The sequence below is a fragment of the Leopardus geoffroyi genome, chromosome C1 (assembly GCF_018350155.1).
Source record: "Leopardus geoffroyi isolate Oge1 chromosome C1, O.geoffroyi_Oge1_pat1.0, whole genome shotgun sequence".
In the NCBI taxonomy this organism is placed as follows: domain Eukaryota; kingdom Metazoa; phylum Chordata; class Mammalia; order Carnivora; family Felidae; genus Leopardus; species Leopardus geoffroyi.
The window spans coordinates 178,438,973-178,461,834 of NC_059328.1; the positions used below are offsets into that span (position 1 = coordinate 178,438,973).

The 22,862-nt window shown below is 41.7% G+C and overlaps 1 protein-coding gene across 7 annotated transcripts in view; it reads left to right on the forward strand.

Moving 5' to 3' along the window:
* The window catches only part of MYO1B (myosin IB), a 190,632-nt gene that overhangs the window by 86,859 nt on the left and 80,911 nt on the right, over positions 1-22,862 (forward strand). For all 7 annotated transcript variants that reach the window (XM_045480564.1, XM_045480562.1, XM_045480559.1 and 4 more), the window contains exons 4-5: positions 1,598-1,692; positions 19,265-19,369. In XM_045480564.1, coding sequence (XP_045336520.1) covers positions 1,598-1,692; positions 19,265-19,369 — 200 coding nt within the window. The remainder of the gene's footprint in view (positions 1-1,597; positions 1,693-19,264; positions 19,370-22,862) is intronic.

The window sequence follows — 22,862 nt, forward strand, 5'->3', positions numbered from 1 at the left end:
TATGGCACCCTTATCATCTCTGCTCCTATTTGGAGTCTGCCCATCTATCTCCCTGGCTCATTGCTCACCCCTTCTTTATGCTCTGCCTTCCAGCAAGAAGGAACATCCACACTCTCGATTATTTTGTTTTTTGCTTTTTTGCCTACAAGCCCTTAGCCTTGTTAATGTATTCCTTAGGACTGGTTTCCTACTTCTGAAGAATCTGCGGCTCCCTTCCCCATCCCCTTGGGCCCCTGTCTTGTTCTGCAATGTTGTGCACATATCTTTCTCATTGCTCTTAACTTGTTGGGTTGCTGTTTTCTATTTGTATCTCTCTCCCCTGCTTTTGACTGAGAATTCCTGGAAAAGGGCTGAGTCTAGCTTACCTTTATATTTCCAGCATGTTCTTTACACAAGGTAGACTCTTGATAAATACTTGTTGATAAATGAATAGGGCTTTACCTTTTTTTTTTTTCTTTTTTCTTTTTCAGTTTGAGAGAGAGAGAGAGAGAGAGAGAGAGAGAGAGAGAGAAAGACAGAGAGAAAGGATCTTAAGCAGGCTACACACACAGTGAGGAGTCCCTGCTCAGGGCTCGATCACACAACCCTGGGATCAGGAGCTGAGCTGAAATCAAGAGTCAGAAGCTCAACCAACTGAGCCACCCAGGAGCCCCTGTTTTAAACACAGTATCATACTGTCAAAATTATTTCTCAGTTAAGGGCGCCTGGGTGGCTCAGTCAGATGAGCGTCTGACTCTTGGTATCAGCTCAGGTCATGGTCTCACTTGATCGTGAGATCAAGCCCCGCATTGGGCTCTGCGCTGACAGTGTGGAGCCTGCTTGGGCTTCTCTCTGTCCCTCCCCTGCTCATGCTCTCTCTCAGAATAAAAAAGTAAACATTAAAAAAAAAAAAAAACCCAAACAATTATTTTTCATTTAGCTGGCGGGGGCAAATTTTACCTTATTTATAAATTTTGAGTCAAGGAAGATCAACCTGGGGACTGGCCTGGTCTTGATAGGGGGCCCTGTTGTCAGCACAGGGCCCCGTGAGGAGCTTGAGGGCCTAGGACTGGAGCAGACCCCTGGCCAACCCATGGTCCTCCTTGCCTTTGGTGGGCGTTACAGTTTGTTATCTGTTTGTGAAGGCAGTAGTTCTGTATTTGGCTCAATGATGGTAATATCAGCCATTTGGCATTTGATAGAATTTTTTCTAACATTCGAAAAAATTTTTTTGAAATTCCAGTGTATTGTCCTGAAAACCGCTGCATCATCCAGTGTTGGACATGTGATGTGACATTTTCTTCTTGGTTCTCTGAATTGCCAAGATTTTAATAAAATGAACCATAAGTATCACATGTGGGTTAAATAAGCCTATCTTTAGAGGATGGTAAGTCAGTACCACTTTGTTTACTAGAGGATGTGAAGGAAAAGGGACCATGGGCCACAAGGATGGATGGGTTTATTTATTTCCTTTAAGAATTTGAAGGAAATAAAATCTGACGTCTTGGCTTTCTATCTGCAGCATACCAGTGTCCTTTAAAGAGCCTCTAGTTACATCTCATAAACACATGAATAATGAGCTGAATTTTAAGGACTTCTCTCCCATTCTCCCCTACAGCTTTGCCCTGTCAGATGAAGCGTACAGGTCCCTAAGAGATCAAGATAAAGACCAATGTATTCTCATTACCGGGGAAAGCGGAGCAGGAAAAACAGGTAAGGCCAGCCCCAGCCTACCTTCCTTTCTCCTCTGTAGAAGGTCAGTGCTGCACAGATGATGGTATAGCAAAGAGGGCGGGGGGGGGGGGGGGGGGGGGGGCCTCATTAGCATGAAGCTGCACTGGGCCACTGTGACCGATCCTTTGTGGGAGGCTGCTGATTCGGATCATGGAATGTTCTCTGGGAAGGACTTACCCCATCTCTCACATGATGAAACAGGTACCTGTCAAAGGGATTTCAACCAATATGGGAGTCTGTTTCTGGATTCTGGATCTTCTGGTGCAGTGAGCGCTTCAGGGTCTCTTACCTTTCCCATAAGACACCAGACCTGTGAAGTCTTACCACTTCTGAGGAATGACAAATTGTTTGGGCTTTGGAAGACCACAGGCATATCTTATCTCTGCTAAAGAGTGAGGAGGGGGGGCATCTGGGTGGCTCAGTCGGTTAAGCATCCGACTTCGGCTCAGGTCATGATCTTGCGGTTCGTGAGTTCAAGCCCCGTGTCGGGCTCTGTGCTGACGGCTCAGAGCCTGGAGCCTGTTTCGGATTCTGTGTCTCCCTCTCTCTCTGACCCTCCCCCGTTCATGCTCTGTCTCTCTCTGTCTCAAAAATAAATAAAGGTTAAAAAAAAAAAAAAAAAAAAGAGTGAGGAGGGAAGGCACCAGAAAGATGCTTAATTTCACTCTAGAATAAAGTCTTTGAAGCCTAACGAATTGAGATATTTCTATATATTTTTACATTTATTTCTTTATTTAAGTGTTTATTTATTTTTGAGAGAGAGAGATAGCATCAGCTGGGGAGGGGCAGAGAGAGGGAGACAGAGAATCCAAAGCAGGCTCTGCATTATCAGTGCAAAGCCCAATGTGGGGCTTGAACTCATGAACCGTGATATCATGCCCTGTGCCGAAGTCAGATGCTCAACCCTACTGAGCCCCAAGATTTTTCTATATATTGTTAGATGGGTTGGCACCTTTCCATAAAACAAACCCTCGAGTGGAGAGGTTGTGCTGTTTTTCATGTGCTTTTAATAAAAACAATTTGTATGATTGATGTTCTCGAGTGAAAAGTGATTTCACACATGATGCCCAGCCACCTCGAAAAGGTCCGAAAGAGCTGTGCTCTCTGAGTCCAGACTGGGGCAGGTTGAAACTGCTGTTATCAGTGAGCTTCTCTGATGGAAGTGCTAAGCCCTGAAGAAGGAGAATGTGAGGGAGATGGTATTTTCACGATTTTATCTGTAAAATGTTCTTGTTTTCTTCACAAGATTCTGATGATTCTACTAGTTTGCCAGAGTGGGATTTAAATGTTTGTACTTTGCTTGGCTATGAAGTGATTAGATTAGCATACTTTGAGTCTCTGATTATTAAGAAAGTTGCCCATGGATATTTCAGTCAACTGACTGAAATGAGCCCCTCCTAAGATTTGTGCCTTTAAAGTCTCACTATCAGCTCTGAGAGGGCTTTTCCTTCTGCACCTGTTCCTTCCTCCGCTCTCTTTAGGAGTATTCCCTCCCTGCCCCCAGTGTAGATAAATGTATCCAACTTCCTAGAGCCCTCCAGAAACATAGCAAGTACACACTTTCTATGCGAGGTTCTAGGCCCTGGATGGGCAGAAATAGGAAAAGACTGGTATATAAGAAGGTAAAGTAACAGAAGACCCAGTCTCGTATGGTTAGGAAGGATTGTAGGTGTAGACCACCTACTGTAGGGTCCTTCCCATAGAACTGCCAAGCTCCTTGTTTTATTTTCTTTTTTTGTTTTTCAAGTTTTTTAAATGTTTACTTAATTTTGAAGGGGAGGGAGAGAGAGAGAGAGAGCGAGAGCGAGAGCACATGTGCACAAGCAAAGGAGGGGCAGAGAGAGAGAGAGAGAAACAGGATCTGAAGCAGGCTCCGCACTGGCAGCAGAAAGCCCCATGCAGGGCTTGAACTCATGAACCATGAGATTATGACCTGAGCCCAAGTCAGATGCTTAACCAACTGAGCCACCCAGGCTCCCCCAAACTCCCTTGTTTTGTGGTGATAGAGGGATCACTGCTTTGTTTTGTTTTGTTTTGTTTTTTTTCAACATTTTCATTTATTTTTGGGACAGAGAGAGACAGAGCATGAACGGGGGAGGGGCAGAGAGAGAGGGAGACACAGAATCGGAAACAGGCTCCAGGCTCTGAGCCATCAGCCCAGAGCCTGACGCGGGGCTCGAACTCACGGACCGCGAGATCGTGACCTGGCTGAAGTCGGACGCTTAACTGACTGCGCCACCCAGGCGCCCCTGCTTTGTTTTGTTTTTAATTTTTTTTATTGTTTGTTTATTTTAGAGAGAGAGACAGAGCATGAGCAGGGGATGGGCAGATAGAGAGGGAGACAGAGAATCCGAAGCAGGCTCCAGGCTGAGCTGTCCGCACAGAGCCCGATGCAGAGCTCGAACCCACTAACCGTGAGATCATGACCTGAGCCGAAGTCGGATGCTTAACTGACTGAGCCACCTCGAGAGCTTACTGCTTCGTAAAGCAACCTGCTAAATTTGTCATACAGATTCAGCTATCACAAGTTCTTTCTTACCTAGATTTGAATTCTGCCTCTACCTAATGGCCTTAACTCTGCAGTCTGGAACCTCCCCAAATTAGTGTACTTTCTTTTCTATAGGACAGTCATTGGGTTATTTGAAGTCATCCATCATAGCTTGCTAGGTCTAAACATCCTTGGCCTTCAAAAATTTCCTGTGTGATGCACATTCATTTACTCATTCATCCAGGAAGTAATTTTTGAGTACCTTAAAGGAATACTAATAAGGTGAAAGTACTGTACTAAGTACTAGTGACACATTGGTGAGCCAGACACCATCCTTGTCCTTATTGAATTTTGTAATCTAGTGCAGGAGATAGACAATAGCGCTCTGTTACATGTGCATGTGCACAAGTATGGGTACTGTATATACACATATACCTATGTCGCATGTGTACATGTAGTTTATATAGAAAAGGAAAAGTATGGGGTGCTTATAAGAGCATATAATATGATCAGATCTCATTCTCAAAACCCTCACTATCATGGTCATATTATTCTCGAATGATCCCTGTTTGTCAGTATGCCTCATAAAATTACATCCCAAGGAGAGAAATAAACCAAATAAATACTTCAAGTTTGGTCTTGGTTATGGGGGAAACTGTTACCTCTCTTAATATGGATACCAGGCTTCTGTTAATATAATATAGCGTATGTATTGAGTCTTACCAGTCTTCCCATCAGGCAAGATACTGTAGGTTTCTTGTATGTCAGCTTCTGGTAGGTCAGATGTGCTCAATCTAGTGTTGTCCAACAAAGTTATTTTAAGCTTACTGATAGAATCTTTATTTTTATAAATTTAGACCATTGTTAATAGCCTCTTGTGAAACTGACAAATTCTGATTCTGTTCCCTTCCGTAGAACCACTGCCATGCCATTGGGTAATAAGGGTAGCTGTCCCGCATAAGTATTTCCATTGTGCTGGGCATTGTGCTTTAGTGTGTTACACATAGAAGTATTCTTCTTACCCCCATTTTTATCATGGGGAAATTGAGCCACACAAAGGTTAACCAAGTTGCCCAAACTTCCCAGTGAGTAAATGGCAGAGATGAGATTTTGAGCACAAGTAGTATATATAGCTCTAGAGTCCCCACTTTTCTTAGTCAGTTCAGCCTGCGTTAACAGCATACCATAGACAGGGTGGCCTAAACAACAGATATTTCTTTTTCTTTCTTTCTTTCTTTTTTTTTTTAATGGTTTATTTAGTTTTGAGAGAGTGAGAGAGCAGGGAAGGGGCAGAGAAAGAGGGAGCTATAGAATCTGAAGCAGCTCCACGCGCCGAGTCGTCAGCAGAGTCTGATGCAGGGCTCGAACCCACGAACTGCCAGATCATGACCTGAGCCGAAGTCAAGACACTTAACCTACTGAGCCACCCAGGAGCCCCCAGACATTTATTTTTAAGTTGTGGAGGCTGGGATGTCCAAGATCAAGGTTCCTGCTGATTTGGTTCCTGGTGAGAACCTTCTATCTGTGTCCTCACATGGGAGATAGAGATGGAGATGGCGGGAGAGGGGGAGGGAGGAAGAGAGGGAGGAAGGGAGGGAGGGAGGGGGAGAGAGAGAGAGAGAGAGAGAGAGAGAGAGAGAGAGAGAGAGAAACACTAATCTCAGAGCACCTGGGTGACTCCGTTGGTTGAGCGTCTAACTCTTGGTTTCGGCTCAGGTCATGGTCTTGCAGTTTGTGGGATGGAGCCCTGCGTTGGGCTGTACTCTGGCAGCAAGGAGTCTGCTTGGGATTCTCTCTCTCTTTCTCCCTTTCTCTCTCTCTCTCTCTGTCTCTCTCTCCATCCCTCCCTTCCTTCCTCCCTCTCTCCCTCTCCTTCTCCCTCCCCTCTCTCTCTGACCCCTCTCCTGCTCTCCCACACACGTGTGCTCTCTCTCAAAATAAATAAATAAACTTACAAAAAAAAAAAAAAAGAACACTAATCCCATCATTGGGAGTTTTTGAGCTTTTGAGGAACCTCTGTACTGTTCTCCATAGTGGTTGTACCAATTTACATCTCCTCCAAGGGTGCAAGGGTTTCCTTTTCATCACATTTTCTCCAACGCTTGTTATCTCTTGCTTTTCTTCATTTTGGCTGTTCTAACAAGTGCGAGGTGATAATTTTGTAACTCTGAATTGGAATTTTGAATTACATTCTTGAATTGGAATTTTGAATTACATTGCCCTGATAGTTAGTGATGTTGACTACATCCTCAGGTCCTTGGTAGCCATTTGAATATCTTATGTGGGAAAATATCTGTTCAAGTCCTTTGCCTATTTTTAATCAGATCATTATTATTATTTATTGCTATTGAGTTGTAGGAGTTAGTTACATATTTTAGATACATGATCAGATACATGATTTGCCAAGTATTTCATGCATTTTGTAGATTGCCTTTTCTCATCGATTGTTTCTCTGGCTCTGCAGAAGCTTTTTTGTTTGACGTAGTCCCACTTGTGTGGTTTTGATTTTGCTGTCTGTGCTTTGCATGTCATAGCCAAGACAATATCAAAGGGCTAAGACCAATATTAAAGGGCTTTTTCCGTATGTTTTCTTGTAGGATTTTTATGGCTTAAGATCTTATATTTAAGTCTTTAGTCCATTTTGAGTTACTTTTTGTGAGTGGTATAAGATAAGGGTTCAGTTTTATTCTTTTGCGTGTGAATATCCAATTTTGCTGGCACCATTTATTGAAAAGACTGTCTTTTCCCCATTGAGTATTCTTGGCTCCCTTGTTAAATATTAGTTGACTGAACATACATGGCTTTGTTTCTGGGCTCTCTATTCTGTTTCTTTGGTTTATGTGTCTTCAAAAAAAATTTTTTTTAATGTTTATTTATTTTTGAGACAGAGAGACAGAGTGTGAGGGAGGGAGGGGCAGAGAGAGGGAGACACAGAATCTGAAGCAGGCTCCAGGCTCTGAGCTGTCAGCACAGGGCCTGACGCGGGGCTCAAACTCACGAACCATGAGATCATGACCTGAGTTGAAGTCAGACGTTCAACCAACTGAGCTACCCTGGCGACTCTTGGTGTCTGTTTTTATGCAAGTACCATACTATTTTGATTACTGTAGCTTTGTAGTGTGGTTTGAAATCAGGAATTGTAATGCCTCCAGGTTTGTTCTTCTTTCTGAAGATTGCTTTTGCTATTTGTGGTCTCTTATGTAGTTCCATATGAATTTCAGGATTGCTTTTTCTTTTTCTGTGAAAAATGCTATTGGAATTTTGATAGGGATTATGTTGAATCTATAGATTACTTTGGGTAGTATGGGCATTTTAATACTATTAATTCTTCCAGTGCATGAACACAGGATATTTTTCCACTTATTGTGTCTTCTTTAATTTTCTTTCATCAATGTCTTATGTTTTCAGTGAAGAGATCATTCACCTCTTTGGTTAAATTTTTCCTAAATGTTCTGTTGTTTTTGATGCTCTTGGGAATGGGATTGTTTTATTTCTTTTTCAGATACTTTGTTGTTAGCATAAAGAAACACAACTGATTTTTGTTTGTTTATCTTATATCCTACAACTTCACTGACTTAGTTTATTATAACCTTTTTTCTTATGGCATCTTTAGAGTTTTCCATATAAGATCATGTCATCTACAAAGAGACAATTCTACCTCTTTCTTTCTGATTCTGGTGTCTTTGATTTCTTTTCCTTGCCTAATTCTCCTGGCTAGGACTTCTACTACTATGTTGAATAGGAGTGGTGAAGGTGGGCAGCCTTGTCTTGGGCCTCATCTCAGAGGAAAAGCTTTCAACCTGTCACCATTGAGTAGAATATTAGCTGTGTGCATGTCATTTACGGCCTTTATTATGTTGAGGTACATTCCTTCTATACCTAGTTAGTTGAGAGTTTTTATCATGAAAGGATATTGAATTTCGTCAAGTGCTTTTATGCGTCTCTTGAGATGATCGGATGATTTTTATCTTCTTATTCTATTAATGTGATGTATCACATTTATTGATTTGCATATGTTTGAACCATTCTTGCATCTCAGGGATGAATACCACTTGATGATGGTTTGTGATTCTTTTCACAAGCTGTTGAATTCAGTTTGGTAGTATTTTGCTGAGAATTTTGGCATCTGTATTCATCAGGGCTATTGATCTGCAGTTTCCTTGTAGTATCTGGCTTTGGTATCAGGGTAATGCTGGCCTTGTAAAATGAGTTTGGAAGTTATCTCTTCTTGAGTGTGTTGGAAGAGTGAGAGGGATTGGTGTTAATTCTCCCCTAAACGTTTAGTAGAATTCACTAGTGAAACCATCTGATTTGGGGTTTTTCTTTGGGGGGGAGGTTTTTGATTATTGATTCAATCTTATTTGATATTAATCTGTTTACATTTTCTATTTTTTATGATTCAGTCTTGGTAGTTTGCATGTTTCTAGGACTTATCCTTTTCTTCTAGGTTGTCCAGTTTGTTGGCATGTAACTGTTCAGAGTACTGTCTCTTCAGGTTCTTTGTATTTACATGATATTTGTTGAATGTCTCCTCTTTCATTTATAATTTTATTTATTTGAGTCCTCTCTCTTTTTTCTTGGTTAATTTAGCTAAAGGTTTGTCAATTTGCTGTATCTTTTCAAAGAACCAGCTCTTAGTTTTATTAATCTTTTGTGATTTTCCATTTCTCTGTTTCATTTATTTCTGTTCTAGTCTGTATTATTTCCTTCCTTCTGCTAACTTTGAGCTTAGTTTGTTCTTCTTTTTCTGCTTCCTTGAGGTATAATATTAGGTTTATTTGAGGTCTTTATTCTTGTATGCACTTGTGACTATAAACTTTTCTCTTAAAAGTTGCTTCTCAAAAGTTTTGGTATATTGTTTTTCTGTTTTCATTTGTCTCAAGGTATTTTTTATATAAAAATTTTTAATGGTTTCTGTTGCACTAAAATAAATGTCAAATCCAGTGTGCTTGTTAAGGTTCTGTGTGATCTTGTCCCTACCTACTTCTGCACCTTTCTCTCATGCTTTTCTCCTTTTTGGTAATTGCACCTTGTGCTACTTTTTGTTAAAAATTTTGCTCCGTATTATATATAGATAGTATTATGGGGCACCTGGGTGGCTCAGTCTGTTAAGCGTCTGACTTCAGCTCAGGTCATGATCTTGCGGTTCGTGGGTTTGAGCCCCGCATTGGGCTCTGTGCTGGCAGCTCAGAGCCTGGGGCCTGCTTTAGATTCTGTGTCTCCCTCTCTCTCTGCCCCTCCCCTACTCATGCTCTGTCTCTCAAAAATGAATAAATGTTAAAAAAAGTTTTTTATATATAGACAGTATTTCATTATTTAGTGTCCCATCCGTTTTTGGATCATTCATCTGAATCTCTGGGTATGGGCTCTTAAACCTCTATTTGCCCAGAAGTTTGTGAGGTCTTTGTTCAGAACTCTTTCTTTACAGTAGGTACTTTAAGAGGACACTGGTGTCTTGGGAGAAAGTGTTTGCCTCTTTTCTATCACTAAGCAGTTCTTTCTTATGAAACAATTTAATTCTTAGAAGCAGTACAGCTTCTTGTTTGTTTCCAAGTTGACCAATGAAAATGGTAGCAAGGCAAGTTAAAAACTATGCCTCTTGACAGAAGGCATTTGTATTGGTGGTGTATCTCATGCCGCCTGCCCCTTCCCCCAATCCTTTTGACTGTATCTACAAGCCTACTCACTTCACACTTTCTTTTTATTTAAGTGTGAAGGAGGAAGAGATGAAAATATTCCTAAGCCTATTAATTTTTTTTAAGTTTTTACTCATTCTTCATCGTGACTAAAGATACATTTTTTGAGGGTCTGATTGTATCACTTTGTTCCTAAGTGAGTCATCAGAAGTGGGTTGTGGTCATTGGTTTGATTGGTGTTGGCCACGTCTTCATCTCCGCTGGAACGTACATTCCACGAAGACAGCGCATCTACTAATTAGCCATGTCAGTGTATGACCTCCTCCTTCTCAGAGTGTCATAAACTGCACTGCTCCCTCCTGGAGAAAGATTCTATCGCTTGGTGGGCTCGTGTGTCTTCCTTATTGAAAAACAAAGTGGAGGTTGCTGGTACTATTTGAGAGGATTGGTGTTCATCCTTTTCTGAGAAAAAAAAAACGCCTCATTCCTCTGGGGGAAATCTAGTGGCGTGGAGTTCATTCTTCTTTTCTGTAGTTTTCTCTTCTCTTGATATTTTTTTAAATTAATAACTTGTCCTTTTGGTTTCAATATCGCATTCGCCACTTGGAATCCTTTTCTCCCAATTGTCTTCCCTAGATTTAGTCCTTCCTTGGATCCCTTTGTTCTCTGTCATAAGAATAGGCAGCTGCTTGTCAGGGCCTTTGCTTTTCCCCTCCAGTGGGGCCATTCTGTTTATAATAGAATAAAGCATTCTGGGTACTGCTTTGAGTGGGAATCTGGAGGAGGGTACCATACACATGCTAGGATAGTGCTTCTCAAACCCTCTACCGTGGAACACCAGTCTCCCTCCTTCCCAAATCTCTTCCTGACTGATGCCAGAAAAAGGAAATAAAGGTATGGAAGAACCAATCTCTAATTTTTTTTTTTTAGCTTTAACAGGCAAAATGAATCACCAAATTGCTGTAAAAACTTATGAGAGCCTACTCTCATGTGCAGACTGGTAATAGTCCATGGAACAACCAACTTTGAGTAGCACGGGGTTTTGGATCATACTTTGGGTAGTACTGCCTAGAGGTCGTTTGATGCATTTGTCTCCATTTTGATCCGCTGTGATTCCTGGACCTTGTGATGCTTTGGTTTTCCATTATCACTAAACCTCCTAGTGCCAGGAGGTAGACCCTACTCCTGAGAGTTGCTGTTTTTCTTTTCTTTTATTTTCTTAAAGTTTATTTATTTTGAGAAAGATGGAAACAGCACGAGTGGGGGAGGGGCAGAGAGAGGGACAGCGAGAGAACCCCAAGCAGGCTCCACACTGTCAGCATAGAGCCTGATGCCGGCTTGAACCCACGAAGCTGTGAGATTGTGACGGAGCTGAAACCAAGAGTTGGACGCCTAACCAACTGAGCCACCCAGGCATCCCAAGAGTTGCTGTTTTTAAATATCCACTCAACTATGCTCTTTGGTAGCTGCTAACAAGTTCTTCCTTTTCATTTCTAGATCCCAGCAGCATCTCCTACCTCTGTCCCCAGGGACACATCGTGCTTTGCTTACTTATTCCATTTTTTCCTACTTGTCTTTCATTTTGAAAGCAGTGATACAAAAATTGCTTCAAATTTTATCTAGGTTTTCGTTGTCATTAGACTATACGTTCCAGTAAAGTATAGAACTTATGTATTAATTAATGTCTGTTTCATGGAGATTACTTCCGGGAAAATGAAATGATGGAAAATGATACAGAGATTGCAGCATGGTAGTGTGAGGAATTTGGAGAGGGGGTTTAGTTATGTGGGAAAGAGGGATGCCAGGCTGTTTTTGAAATGTCACGTCATCTTATCCACTAAAATTGTTTCTGAGTACACAGTCACTAAAAATTTTGTTACTAATTAAATGAAAGAAGAAGAGAACTAATATTTATTGAGGGCCCAGAGTGTGCTATGTGCTTTATACGTAGTGTCTGTTTTCAGTAAGAATCTTTACTTGACAGCTTATACAGAAGTACCCTGCAGTATCAGAGGGCTTAGTTTATAAGAAGTAATTAATTTAACGAGGTTGTAAACCCCCTTGGCAGATGATGATGTTATTGGGCTTAAGCATCGGGTACACTCTTATGCTGCATGATTATATAATGTGGGCACTCAGGGAGAGGCGTGAACTCTGAGTCCTTTGGGGCCCTATTTAATTCATTACTGCTGTGCTAAATAAAAAATTCATCGTGCCTCATAAAAGTGCCCAAGTATTTCTAGGCAGTGAACTCAGAATTCACTACCGTGAATACAGATAGTTTATGGAGAATCATTCAAGCCCTGATAGGGGGCAGGGGGGCAGAACATGAAGGAATCATCGTAACTACATTTTTCAAAAACATCAAAATGAATCTGTGGGCCTAAGAAGATGATCCTGATGTGAGAAAACATTATGAATTATTTGGTTTCTAATTTTACAGTTACATCGGTTTCTAGGAACTCTCTAGCCGTCTGCTAAAAGAGTTATGGAGCCTGCCTTGCTCATTAAGACCTTTGGTTCTGAACCCCAAATGACCTTGTACTACTTTGCATCTCTTTACAGAGATATCACATCGAAGCAGAATAGCTAAGCAAACAGAAACCCCAAATACAGTGAGCTTTTGTTTTGTTTCTTCCCCATGTGAGAAAGGCCTCTCTCGATCCACGTTTTATATGAATTATCAGAGATCTTGTGGCCAACTCTCAGAAGCAAAGCCACTTGTATACATAGTTGTATTTCAATAAAACGTGGCCTGTCATGACTCCTCTTAGAGTAAAGGCTGCGTTTCTCATTGCAAGACCCATGCGTTGTGTCCCATGCTTGGAACAGTTTGCGGTTGCCTGTCTGGTTAGTTTGGATATGCTGCAGCTGGGTCATTTGACAGCATTGCAGACAGATGACTGCCAAGAAGGGTGTTCCTCCGTGTTGCAGCATCCTTGTTTCATTGTGCACAAAGGTGGCCTCGTTGACTTGGGGAGTCTTACTGTTGAAGTCCCTGGGCCAGCAGACCTATGTAAGCTCAGTCCGTAGAAAAACTTGGGTATCCTAGCCAAGGAGATAGAGAGGTATAGGAGCAGATAAATCTGTCAGTTTTTTTTGTGTGTGTGAATGTATGGTTCTCTCTGTTTGCTGTATGCGTACGTGTTACATGATCTATATGTGACACCGATGGTGTTGTGTGTGCAATGAACGGATACATGGATACCTGTTAATTCCTGGATGAATTTAGGAGAAATTCTGGGAAGAAAACCCAGAATAAGCCCTGCTTATATTCATACCTTAAAAAAAATAGTTTTTAATGTTTATTTATTTTTGAAAGAGAGAGACAGAGCGTGAATGGGGGAGGGTAGACAGAGAGGGAGACACAGAATCTGAAACAGGCTCCAGGCTCTGAGCTGTCGGCACAGAGCCTGACGCGGGGGTCGAACTCACAAGCCGTGAGATCATGACCTGAGCCGAAGTCATATGCTTAGCCAACTGAGCCACCCAGGCGCCCCATAATCTTTATTTATTTTTAAGAGAGAGAGAGAGAGAGACAGAGTGCAAGCGGGGGAGGAACAGAGAGAGAGACACACACACAGAATCCAAAGCAGACTTCAGACTCTGAGCTGTCAGCACAGAGCGCAACGTGGGGCTTGAACTCACAAGCCGTGAGATCATGACCTGAGCTGAAGTCAGAGGCTTAACTGACTGAGCCAAGCAGGTGCCCCATACTTTTTTTTTCATGATACAGTGACTGAGTCCACGGGAGTTTGCTGTGAACATGCCCTGGTTTTGATGTTTTGGTGCAAATGTCTTTCATTGAGATGTTTGTGTTTCCCTTCTCATTCACCTACTGCTACTTCATGATGCTTTTGTTCATAAAAATATTACTATATAATTATTATGTAATAATTGCCTAATAACATATAATATATATTATTCACAGCCTTTTGCAAGGTACCAGAGAATACTGAGATAAATTAGTTATCATGTGTTTCTTACCAGGAATTTAAAATGCCCAGAATCATAAACTGTCTTCTGTAACCCCTTTACATTGTTTGTCGAAATGAATTTTGATCTGGATCAAAATGTTGTAGGCCATTTTCCCATTAGTGCAGAGTATCTATTTAAGCTGTAGGTGTTCTACCATTTTCTGGTGAGAAGAAATGTTTACTTTGAAGACTCAGTATTTTGTTAGTCTGACTGTTGATGAATTTTAGGGTTCAAGTTACATTCAAACATATATATGTATATAAATTTGTATATGAGAAGTATCTATGAGTGAAAGAAAATGATGAGCTGAGAATTGATTCTAAGCAAATGCTGTTACATTTTGCCAGTTTTATTTTTATTATTAAAAAAAATTTTTTTTAACGTTTATTTATTTTTGAGACAGAGAGAGACAGAGCATGAACGGGGGAGGGGCAGAGAGAGAGGGAGACACAGAATCTGAAGCAGGCTCCAGGCTCTGAGCCATCAGCCCGGAGCCCGACATGGGGCTCGAACTCACGGACCGTGAGATCGTGACCTGAGTTGAAGTCGGACGCTTAACCGACTGAGCCACCCAGGCGCCGCACATTTTGCCAGTTTTAAATGCCAGTGGACTCAGGGCTAAAATAGCAGTGCTTTTAGAATTTTGAGTACACGTGAAGAATATACCTTTTTGTCTCAAATAGAATCATTTTATATTTTTACAGTATACATGAAAGGCATTGTTGTTAGTATGATTACTGGATTAAAGTATCCACAGTCTGTGTTGCTTTGGAAAATGCTTATAATTTTATGCTGTGATTGCCAAGGTCATGGTTAGTTGGTTTCCATTAACAGTCAACATAACTCAAAAACTAGACTTTGAAATGCAGAAGATGAAAATTCTTGATTCTTAGAAATATATTTCATTCATAGAGGGTATTGCAGCAAGTTTTGATTTGGATAAATATCTAAATACGTGAATGAAGATATAAATTTATTTGAACTTTAGCACAGAGGGGCCAAAAGGAAATGAAGCAGAAAGCTTCATGAGATGACTCTTATTTCCTGTTTCCAGCATGGTGAAATATTATGAGAACAGTCTTCTAAACGATGTTGGAGCTTGCAACTTCTCCTTACTGTTCTACTTAATTCTCTAAAGTAGTGAGTAGCTCATGAACTACTTAAGTTAAAGAGCAAGTATTATGTCAGGAAAAGAAATTATAAGTGTTGTCTCTGTGAGATCATGAGACTGTTTAAAGAAAACTACTCTTAATCCTGGCTTCCAGAAATGAATTATTAAAATAAGCCCAGTATTAGATTTCCTGAAGATAGTGAAGAATTGAATGTACAAACTTTTTTTTAACAATTTAGGAATAAGTATCCTTGAACAGTATTTAAAAATTGTATTTGAATGACTTACATAGAGTCAGTAAAGGTAATTCCTAGTTTCAGTGAAGTTAACTCATCTTTGTATCTCAGTAGATATTGTGAGTTTATATGCAATTCAACAGCTAGGTAATGTAAGTCCAATTCAGATTCCGAAAGATCTATATCTTGTACCATTTTTTAACAGATGTGACTCTGAGAAAACTTGATTCTGTTTCATACTAGCTGTTAAAAATTCTCTGAGAGGCCAAGTCAATTACAACAGCCACCAGACAGATTTGATTCTTGGTTGATTCCCACCCTCCCCTCCCCATCCAGCATTTTGTTCCTTAGAGTCCATCCTGGACCAGAACAGGATTTCTAGAGAATTTGGTGTGGTCATGTATCTGAAGTTTGAGGTTTGGCTGCAGTGAGGTCCATAATCATTGGAATAAGCAAAACAGCTTAGCCTGGACTTTTGATATTTATTGTCAGTTTACCTAAAAGGAAACTTACCTTTTCATCTAAAATATGTTTATGTATGTGTGTGTGTCTAAGTGTAGTTGCCACTATCTGAGACAGTTTTTGTGCCTGTGAATGTTTTTAGTCTTCTAATAGTATACTAAGTCGAAAGACCAGAAATTCTTGCCAAGAAAGAATATAGTAACCTATGTGAGGGTGTAGGTGAGTATGGGGAATGAAGGTAACACTGAGAAAGCAGAATGATGAGAAAGCAAGCCTGGAGGTGAGTTGCTTCAGAGGCCGGTACAGAGCTGGGACACGTGGGCAATTCAGGAGAGGTGGCCCCGAGTTGGAGACCTGTCAGCACCGGATGTCAGGAATTTATTGGGAGGGCAGCGTCACTTGAACTTGAAAGCCAGAGAGTCTAGAAAGAAAATCCCCTGATGGGACCAGAAAAAGAGTTCTAATTTGGACTGATGGGTGGAGGGAATTGTGGCACCAGAAGTCAGAGGACATGTGATAACATATAAACTCATTGTCCATGTATAATTCCCCAGCTTTTAGAGACTGGGAACAGTGGGAACATGTGGTTCGGGAACTTTATACAGTGGACAGTGTGTGCAGGAAGGGACCCTGCCCTTTGGAGGAAGGTAATCGCAAAGATGAAAAGACTGGCGTTTCTTGGTTACAGTCCCTAAAAGGAGACAACTGAAATCAGTCATCACAGACCACTGGAGAATCTCTTTGGACCCATTTTCTTTACCCAGAAAGCAAATTGGAGGAAGACTTAACTCCGACCATCGCAGAAGTCCCCAGCCTCCCATGTCATTCCTCAGGGCTCCACGAGATCCTTTAACTTTCCTACAACCCTGCTTGCTCGTACTCCGTGAGCAGTCACCTTAGGCCTTGAGAGCTTTGTGTGATGTGCGTAGATTCTTTGTGCTCAGTGGCTCTGTTAGTCAGTGCTTTTGGGTTGCTCTAAAACCCTAAAGCAAGTGTTGGCAATGTGCCCAAGGTGGAATTCCACTTGCTCATTTATTACCTCGTGGTGGGGAGTGGGACTGGAAGCCACCTGCCTGTCATAGTGTGAGAAATGACAGTGTTGACATTTGCCCCCTTACACACCTGAGGGCACAGGTATGGTCACTCACACCTGAGGAAGGCTTCCTGCTCTTGGGCAGTGGCACCAGTCCACAGACTTCAGAGAAAGCAAGATTTGGGCGACTGGTCTTCTAACCTCAACTGCCCAAATGAGGGTGTGTGTTGAATTCTGCTGACAATTAATAGTTGAGCCATTCCCAGACCTTGGTATGGAAAATCAGAATGAGGACAGCTCAGTGAGAAACAGATTCCATAGTAAACCAGTTTAGAAAACGTAGCATTCAAGATCCTTCTCCAGAATTCCACAATGCACATGATCCTCTGATAAACCCTTTAAAAAGAAACCCATTTCACTTCCTCTAATTCACTGTGACTCTAAATTCAGTTGACTTTGGACCTCATTTCCCCTGAATATCTATTAATGTTCCTTGGCACACAGTATTAAAAGATCAGGTTCTGGGAGGCAGATGCTGGGAGGGCCCACAGGCTGATAGGTAGACACCAAAGAATAAAACCACCAAAAACAAATCTTGTCCTCCTTTGAGCTAAGAAATCTTCGTGTGCCTCAGGTAGCCAGCTTCTTTTAGCAGGTTACCTTTCAGAGTTACGAGTGAAATCTATGAATACAACTGTGCCCTGAAAAAGCTATCTTTCTTGTTATCAAATCCTTACATTAGCGGCTTAGGGTTTTTGTTTTTTAATGCTTATTTATTTATTTTTAAGGGAGAGAGGGAGCATGAATGGGAGAGGGGCAGAGAGAGAATCCTAAGTAGTCTCCACACTGTCAGTGCAGAGCCTGACACGGGGCTTGATCCCATGAACTGTGAGATCCTGACCTGAGCTGAAACCAAGAGTCGGACTCTTAATGAACTGAACCATCCAGGCACCCCTAGCTGGTTAGTGTTTTAACTGAGTTGAAGAGTCATTAATTTAGTCTAGTTGTGAGCAGACCAGTCGGATTTGGAAATATTTTGGGGGAGAACAGTTCTTTTAAACTTTGAAAATACTTTTGTGGGGCACCTGGGTGGCTCAGTTGGTTGAGCGTCCGACTTCAGCTCAGGTCATGATCTCACAGCTCATGAGTTTGAGCCCGCATCGGGCTTTGTGCTGACACCTCAGAACCTGGAGCCTGCTACTGATTCTGTGTCTCCCTCTCTCTCTGTCCCTCTCCCCCCTCATGCTCTCTTTCTCTCAAAAATAAATAAACGTTAAAAAAAAATACTTTTGTAAAGCTACCAAGTTATTTTTGAGTTGAATTACTGTGTATGATACAGTCATCGTGTATAAATGATTGCTTTAAGAAGATAGTTCTGACATGTTGTTGGCTGTATTACTCAGCAAAATTTTCTTCTTCCTGGTGATAACCTTTAAGCACAGTTCCTATTATATCTGAATTGATGACATGTCATTGAATACAAAGCATAAATGTTTTATTGTTTTTTAGTTTTTTTTTTTTTTCAACGTTTATTTATTTTTGGGACAGAGAGAGACAGAGCATGAACGGGGGAGGGGCAGAGAGAGAGGGAGACACAGAATTGGAAACAGGCTCCAGGCTCTGAGCCATCAGCCCAGAGCCCGACACGGGGCTCGAACTCACGGATCGCGAGATCGTGACCTGGCTGAAGTCGGACGCTTAACCGACTGCGCCAGCCAGGCGCCCCTATTGTTTTTTAGTTTTTACATTTTTTGTTTTTATTTAAAATCAGTGTTAACATACAGTATAATGTTAGTTTCAGGAGTACAGTACAAGGATTCAGCATTTCCATACAACACGCCGTGCTCAACACAGCATGTGCCCTCCTTAATCCCCATCACCCATTTTACCCATCCCCCAGCCTCCCCTCTGGTAACCAACAGTTTTTTATCTATAGTTAAAAGTCTGTTTCTTGGTTTTCCTCTCTCTTATTTCCCCCTATGATCATTTGCTTTGTTTCTTAAATTCCACATATGAGTGAAATCATGTGGTATTTGTCATTCTCTGACTTATTTCACTTAGCATTATACTCTCTAGCTCCATCCATGTTGTTGCAGATGGCAAGATCTCATTCTTTTTTATAGCTGAATAGTATACTCATTCATCAGTTAATGGACATTTGGGCTCTTTCCATAATTTGGCTCTTGTTGATATTTGCTATAAACGTCAGGGTTCCTGTATCCCTCCGAATCAATATTTTTATATCCTTTGCGTAAATTCCTAGTAGTGCAGTTGGATCATAGGATAGTTCTATTTTTATCTTTTTGAGGAACCTCCATACTGTTTTCCAGAGTGGCTGCACCAGTTTGCATTCCCACCGACAGTGTAAGAGGGTTCCTTTCTCCGCATCCTCGCCAGCACCTGTTGTTTCCTGTCTTGTTAATTTTAGTCTTTCTGACCGGTGAAAAGCACCCATATTTTAAAATATTTCCAAAACATTATTTACTCCCAGGTATAAAGACATCCTGACACATTATTAGTGGATCTTCTACCCCTAATTTCCTTCCTTTAAAAATTTTTTTTACAGATTTCTGCTTAATTTACAAATACGGTTTGTTTCATTCGCAGAGGCCAGCAAGCTTGTTATGTCCTACGTAGCAGCAGTTTGTGGAAAAGGAGCAGAAGTGAACCAAGTCAAAGAACAGCTTTTACAGTCCAATCCAGTCCTGGAAGGTAGGATTTCCTGTGCACACTGGGTCAGTGTGACTTGAACAGTAGAGCCAGTCTGCAGGGCCCTTCAGGTACCTGGTGGGCTGGGAGGTGGGCTGCAGGGGAAGAGGAAGGAAGAGATTCAGGCCCTGACCTGCCAAGCAAGTGAGCTGTGTCCTAAGAACTCTTGCCTTCAGGTGCTTCCAGGAGGAAACCGTTCACTCATCCCAAAGGAGCTTTTCCACTTACAGTCACTTTTTTCCGTTTCAATTTTTATTTGACTCACTTTGACTTTGCCTAAAAATAATCAACTGATGTTTGCATTTGATTTGATGGCTAGGAAAAACTTGGTGAAAAAGAGCAGCGTGAGCACGGTGCTATTTTATCATTCAGGATAGCACATGTGAACGCTTCTTTCTTTTGTTAGAAAGACTGTGCCAGAGAAACAGCTAAAGAATAGTTTTTTTTGAGGGTCACAGAAAGTCTAAACCTGACTTTAGAGTTCAGATTCTATGGTTGGCCATCTGTGTTAGTCAGGTTGGGCTGCCATAACAAAATACCAAAGGCTGGGTAGCTTAAATGACAGGAATTTATTTCTGGACTTTAGGAAGCTCAGAAGTCCAAGATCAAGGTGCTGGCAAAGTAGGCCGCTTGGCTTACAGGTGGCCACCATCTTGTTCTGTGCTCACATAACCTTTTCCTTGTGTGTGGTGGTTGGGGGCAGGGACCCTGGCTGGCTCTTGACCTCATCTAACCCTAATTACTTCCCGAAGGCGCCAGCTCCAAATACCATCACATTGAGGGTTAGGGCTTCAACATAAAAATATACATACATGTAGCTCATGCAACCATCAGAAAAAGCCAGAGGTGAGCCCCTAATGCCATGGAAGTTGGCATAAAACATAGGTATAAGCCGTTCTTTGCTTTGGAAACAATAGATCAGTCTTTCCCTATTGATGGCAAGCCCTTAATGTTGCTTTATATTGTAAGCATGCCTTTGTTGTCACTTAATACAGTTGTTGGGATAGAATAGGGTTTCTCAACCTCATTTGGGACTGGATCGGTCTCTACTACGGAATGCTGTCCTGTGCATTCACTGGAAGACGTTTAGCTGCATCCCTGGCCTCTACCCACTAGGTGCCAGGATCACCTCTGCCCCCAGTCATTGCCATTGAAAATGTCTCCAGACATTACCAAATGTCACCTGGCAGGGAAGGGTCAGAACCATGCCTGGTTAAAATTTTTGGTCTAGAAGAGTAGGTTGGCTCGACTCTTTGTTCAAAGTCACTGAGGGTCAAGGCTTAACAGGGATTAAAGCAGAGCTGCTTTGGGGTGAGTTGGATACCCCCTCCCCAGTGTGGAGGGACAGAACCTTGCCTGTTGTCTTTATTTCCTAGACCCAGCCCCTCTTTCCTGCTTTATTCCAAGGAGATACCAGGCATCTTTATCCCTGCAGAAAGTGAAATAAGACTACTGAAAATACTTTAGCCTGTGAAAAGCAAAGGCTGAAGCATCTATTCCATTGTCACCGACCTTTCTTCCTCGTCAGTACCTTAATGAATAAAGAAGCTATTATAGAAAGTGCTGTTATCTTCATTTTATTTGGCTTTTTGTTTACTTTGTCTTTTGCTTTTAAGTGAGGGTGATATACATGTATTTCTGTATTTGTTTACTTTAAGAATGCTGTGATATAAAGGAGAAGCACTGTGGAATGCTCTAGCTTGCATCTGTGATTAGAATCTGACCCTTTATTTGATGGTATTTGGAACTAGGCCCCAGCGCAGGAAATGGAAGAAATGTCTGCTGTGGGCATGTATTATCTTTTATGGGAATACTTTACTTTTTAACTGGAACTGCTACTGTAAATGAACATTTCAAACAATGAACTTAAAAAAACAATTGAGGAATGTGTCTCAAGTGTTCTATAATGAAACACTTGTTTTTGATCCTGTGGCTCACAATAAAAGACCTTAGTGTTTAGCGCTGTGTATGCAACTCAGATTTGTTTGATGAAAAGATGGTTTTATGGTGTGCAAATGGCGCCCTGAATAAAGTTTTTTTGAAGCAATTCCTTCACTTGCCCTTGACCTTCAAACCACAATAAACTGTCCTTTATACATCAGCATCTCAAGTTGGACTTTGGGCTATGCAAGTTAGTTAACTTGGCAGGCCTACGTGTTCACACCCACCAGGAAGACTAGCCTGTGCAAACATGAACGATGTCATGGTCTTCATGACAACTAGAGCAGCGCTCTGCATTTTCAAGGTTGCATTTATGAATGCCTCTCAGCTGGTGGTAGACATGGATAATGATGCGATTCTCTTCAGTTAGCATCCTCTTTTGAGTATTTCCTGTGTGCAGGTTTCCCCACTCAGTAGAGCATCTCAGCTTATTTTCTACTGAAGAGAGAACTTGGCATCTGGGACCTGCCAGGCGGTTCCCGCCCCAAGCAGAATCTCTGATACAAAGAACTTTCCCTGTGTTGACTTTGTACATTTTGTCTTAAGTGAGCAGGAACCAACTATTTTTAAAAAATCAAAAACCTGAAAAAGCCAGCTAACATGAAATAGAACTCATCAGGTTTGGTTACTGAGTATCCCAAGTGAACTTCGACTTTATTATTTTTTTAAATGTTTATTTTTGAGGGAGAGAGAGAGAGAGCCAGAATGAGTTAGGGAGGGGCAGAGAGAGAGAGAGAGGGAGACAAAGAATCTGAAGCAGGCTCTGGGCTGTCAACATAGAGCTGATGCAGAGCTCGAACTTGTGAATCGTGAGATCATGATCCAAGCTGAAGTCGGACGCTTAACTGACTGAGCCACCCAGGTGCCCCCAAATGAACGTCAACCTTAAACACAGGTCTGCACCTAGATCATGTGACTGCTTTCAAAACTTGGATCAGCTTTTAACTCTTAGTAATCATTTGAGCTCTTGTTACTCTTTTCTTCCCTCCCTTTAATTTAATGCACTTACGGGGGGGTTTCCAGGGATTTGATGCCTGGCCTCTTAATCCAAAGATTTGTTTCGGGTTGCCATCTCACTGTGTGCTCTTCAGTCCTTGCTAGCTGCAGTGGGCCCATGGATCCTAGTAATAGCCTGGGGGTGGGGGTGGGAGTGGGGGTAGTAATGGTAGAAATGCAGAATTTCATGCCTACCTCCAGGCCCATTTAACAGGATCCGCAGGTGCCTGTTTGCACGTTGAGGTTTGAGGTACACTGCTGGGCCTCCAGAGCATCAAAGTGGGATCCCTCTGCTCTTACACCTTATATTTATCCCATGTGATCCTCAGATCAATTTGCCCCTCCCTTGTGCACAAGCTTGGTGAAACACCCCTTTCTCCTTATGACACTACGAGCCAGAGGTATTGAACAGGATCATTCTGTGCCTGAGCGGCATCAGCCTGTGGTTCTTACACTTATGTGCCTTCATTTTCTTAAAAGGGACCCCAATGGGAGGTTGGGCTCCACACAGCAGCTAATGTTGGAACAGACTTGGATTCTGCGTTATGGGCCAGTTTGG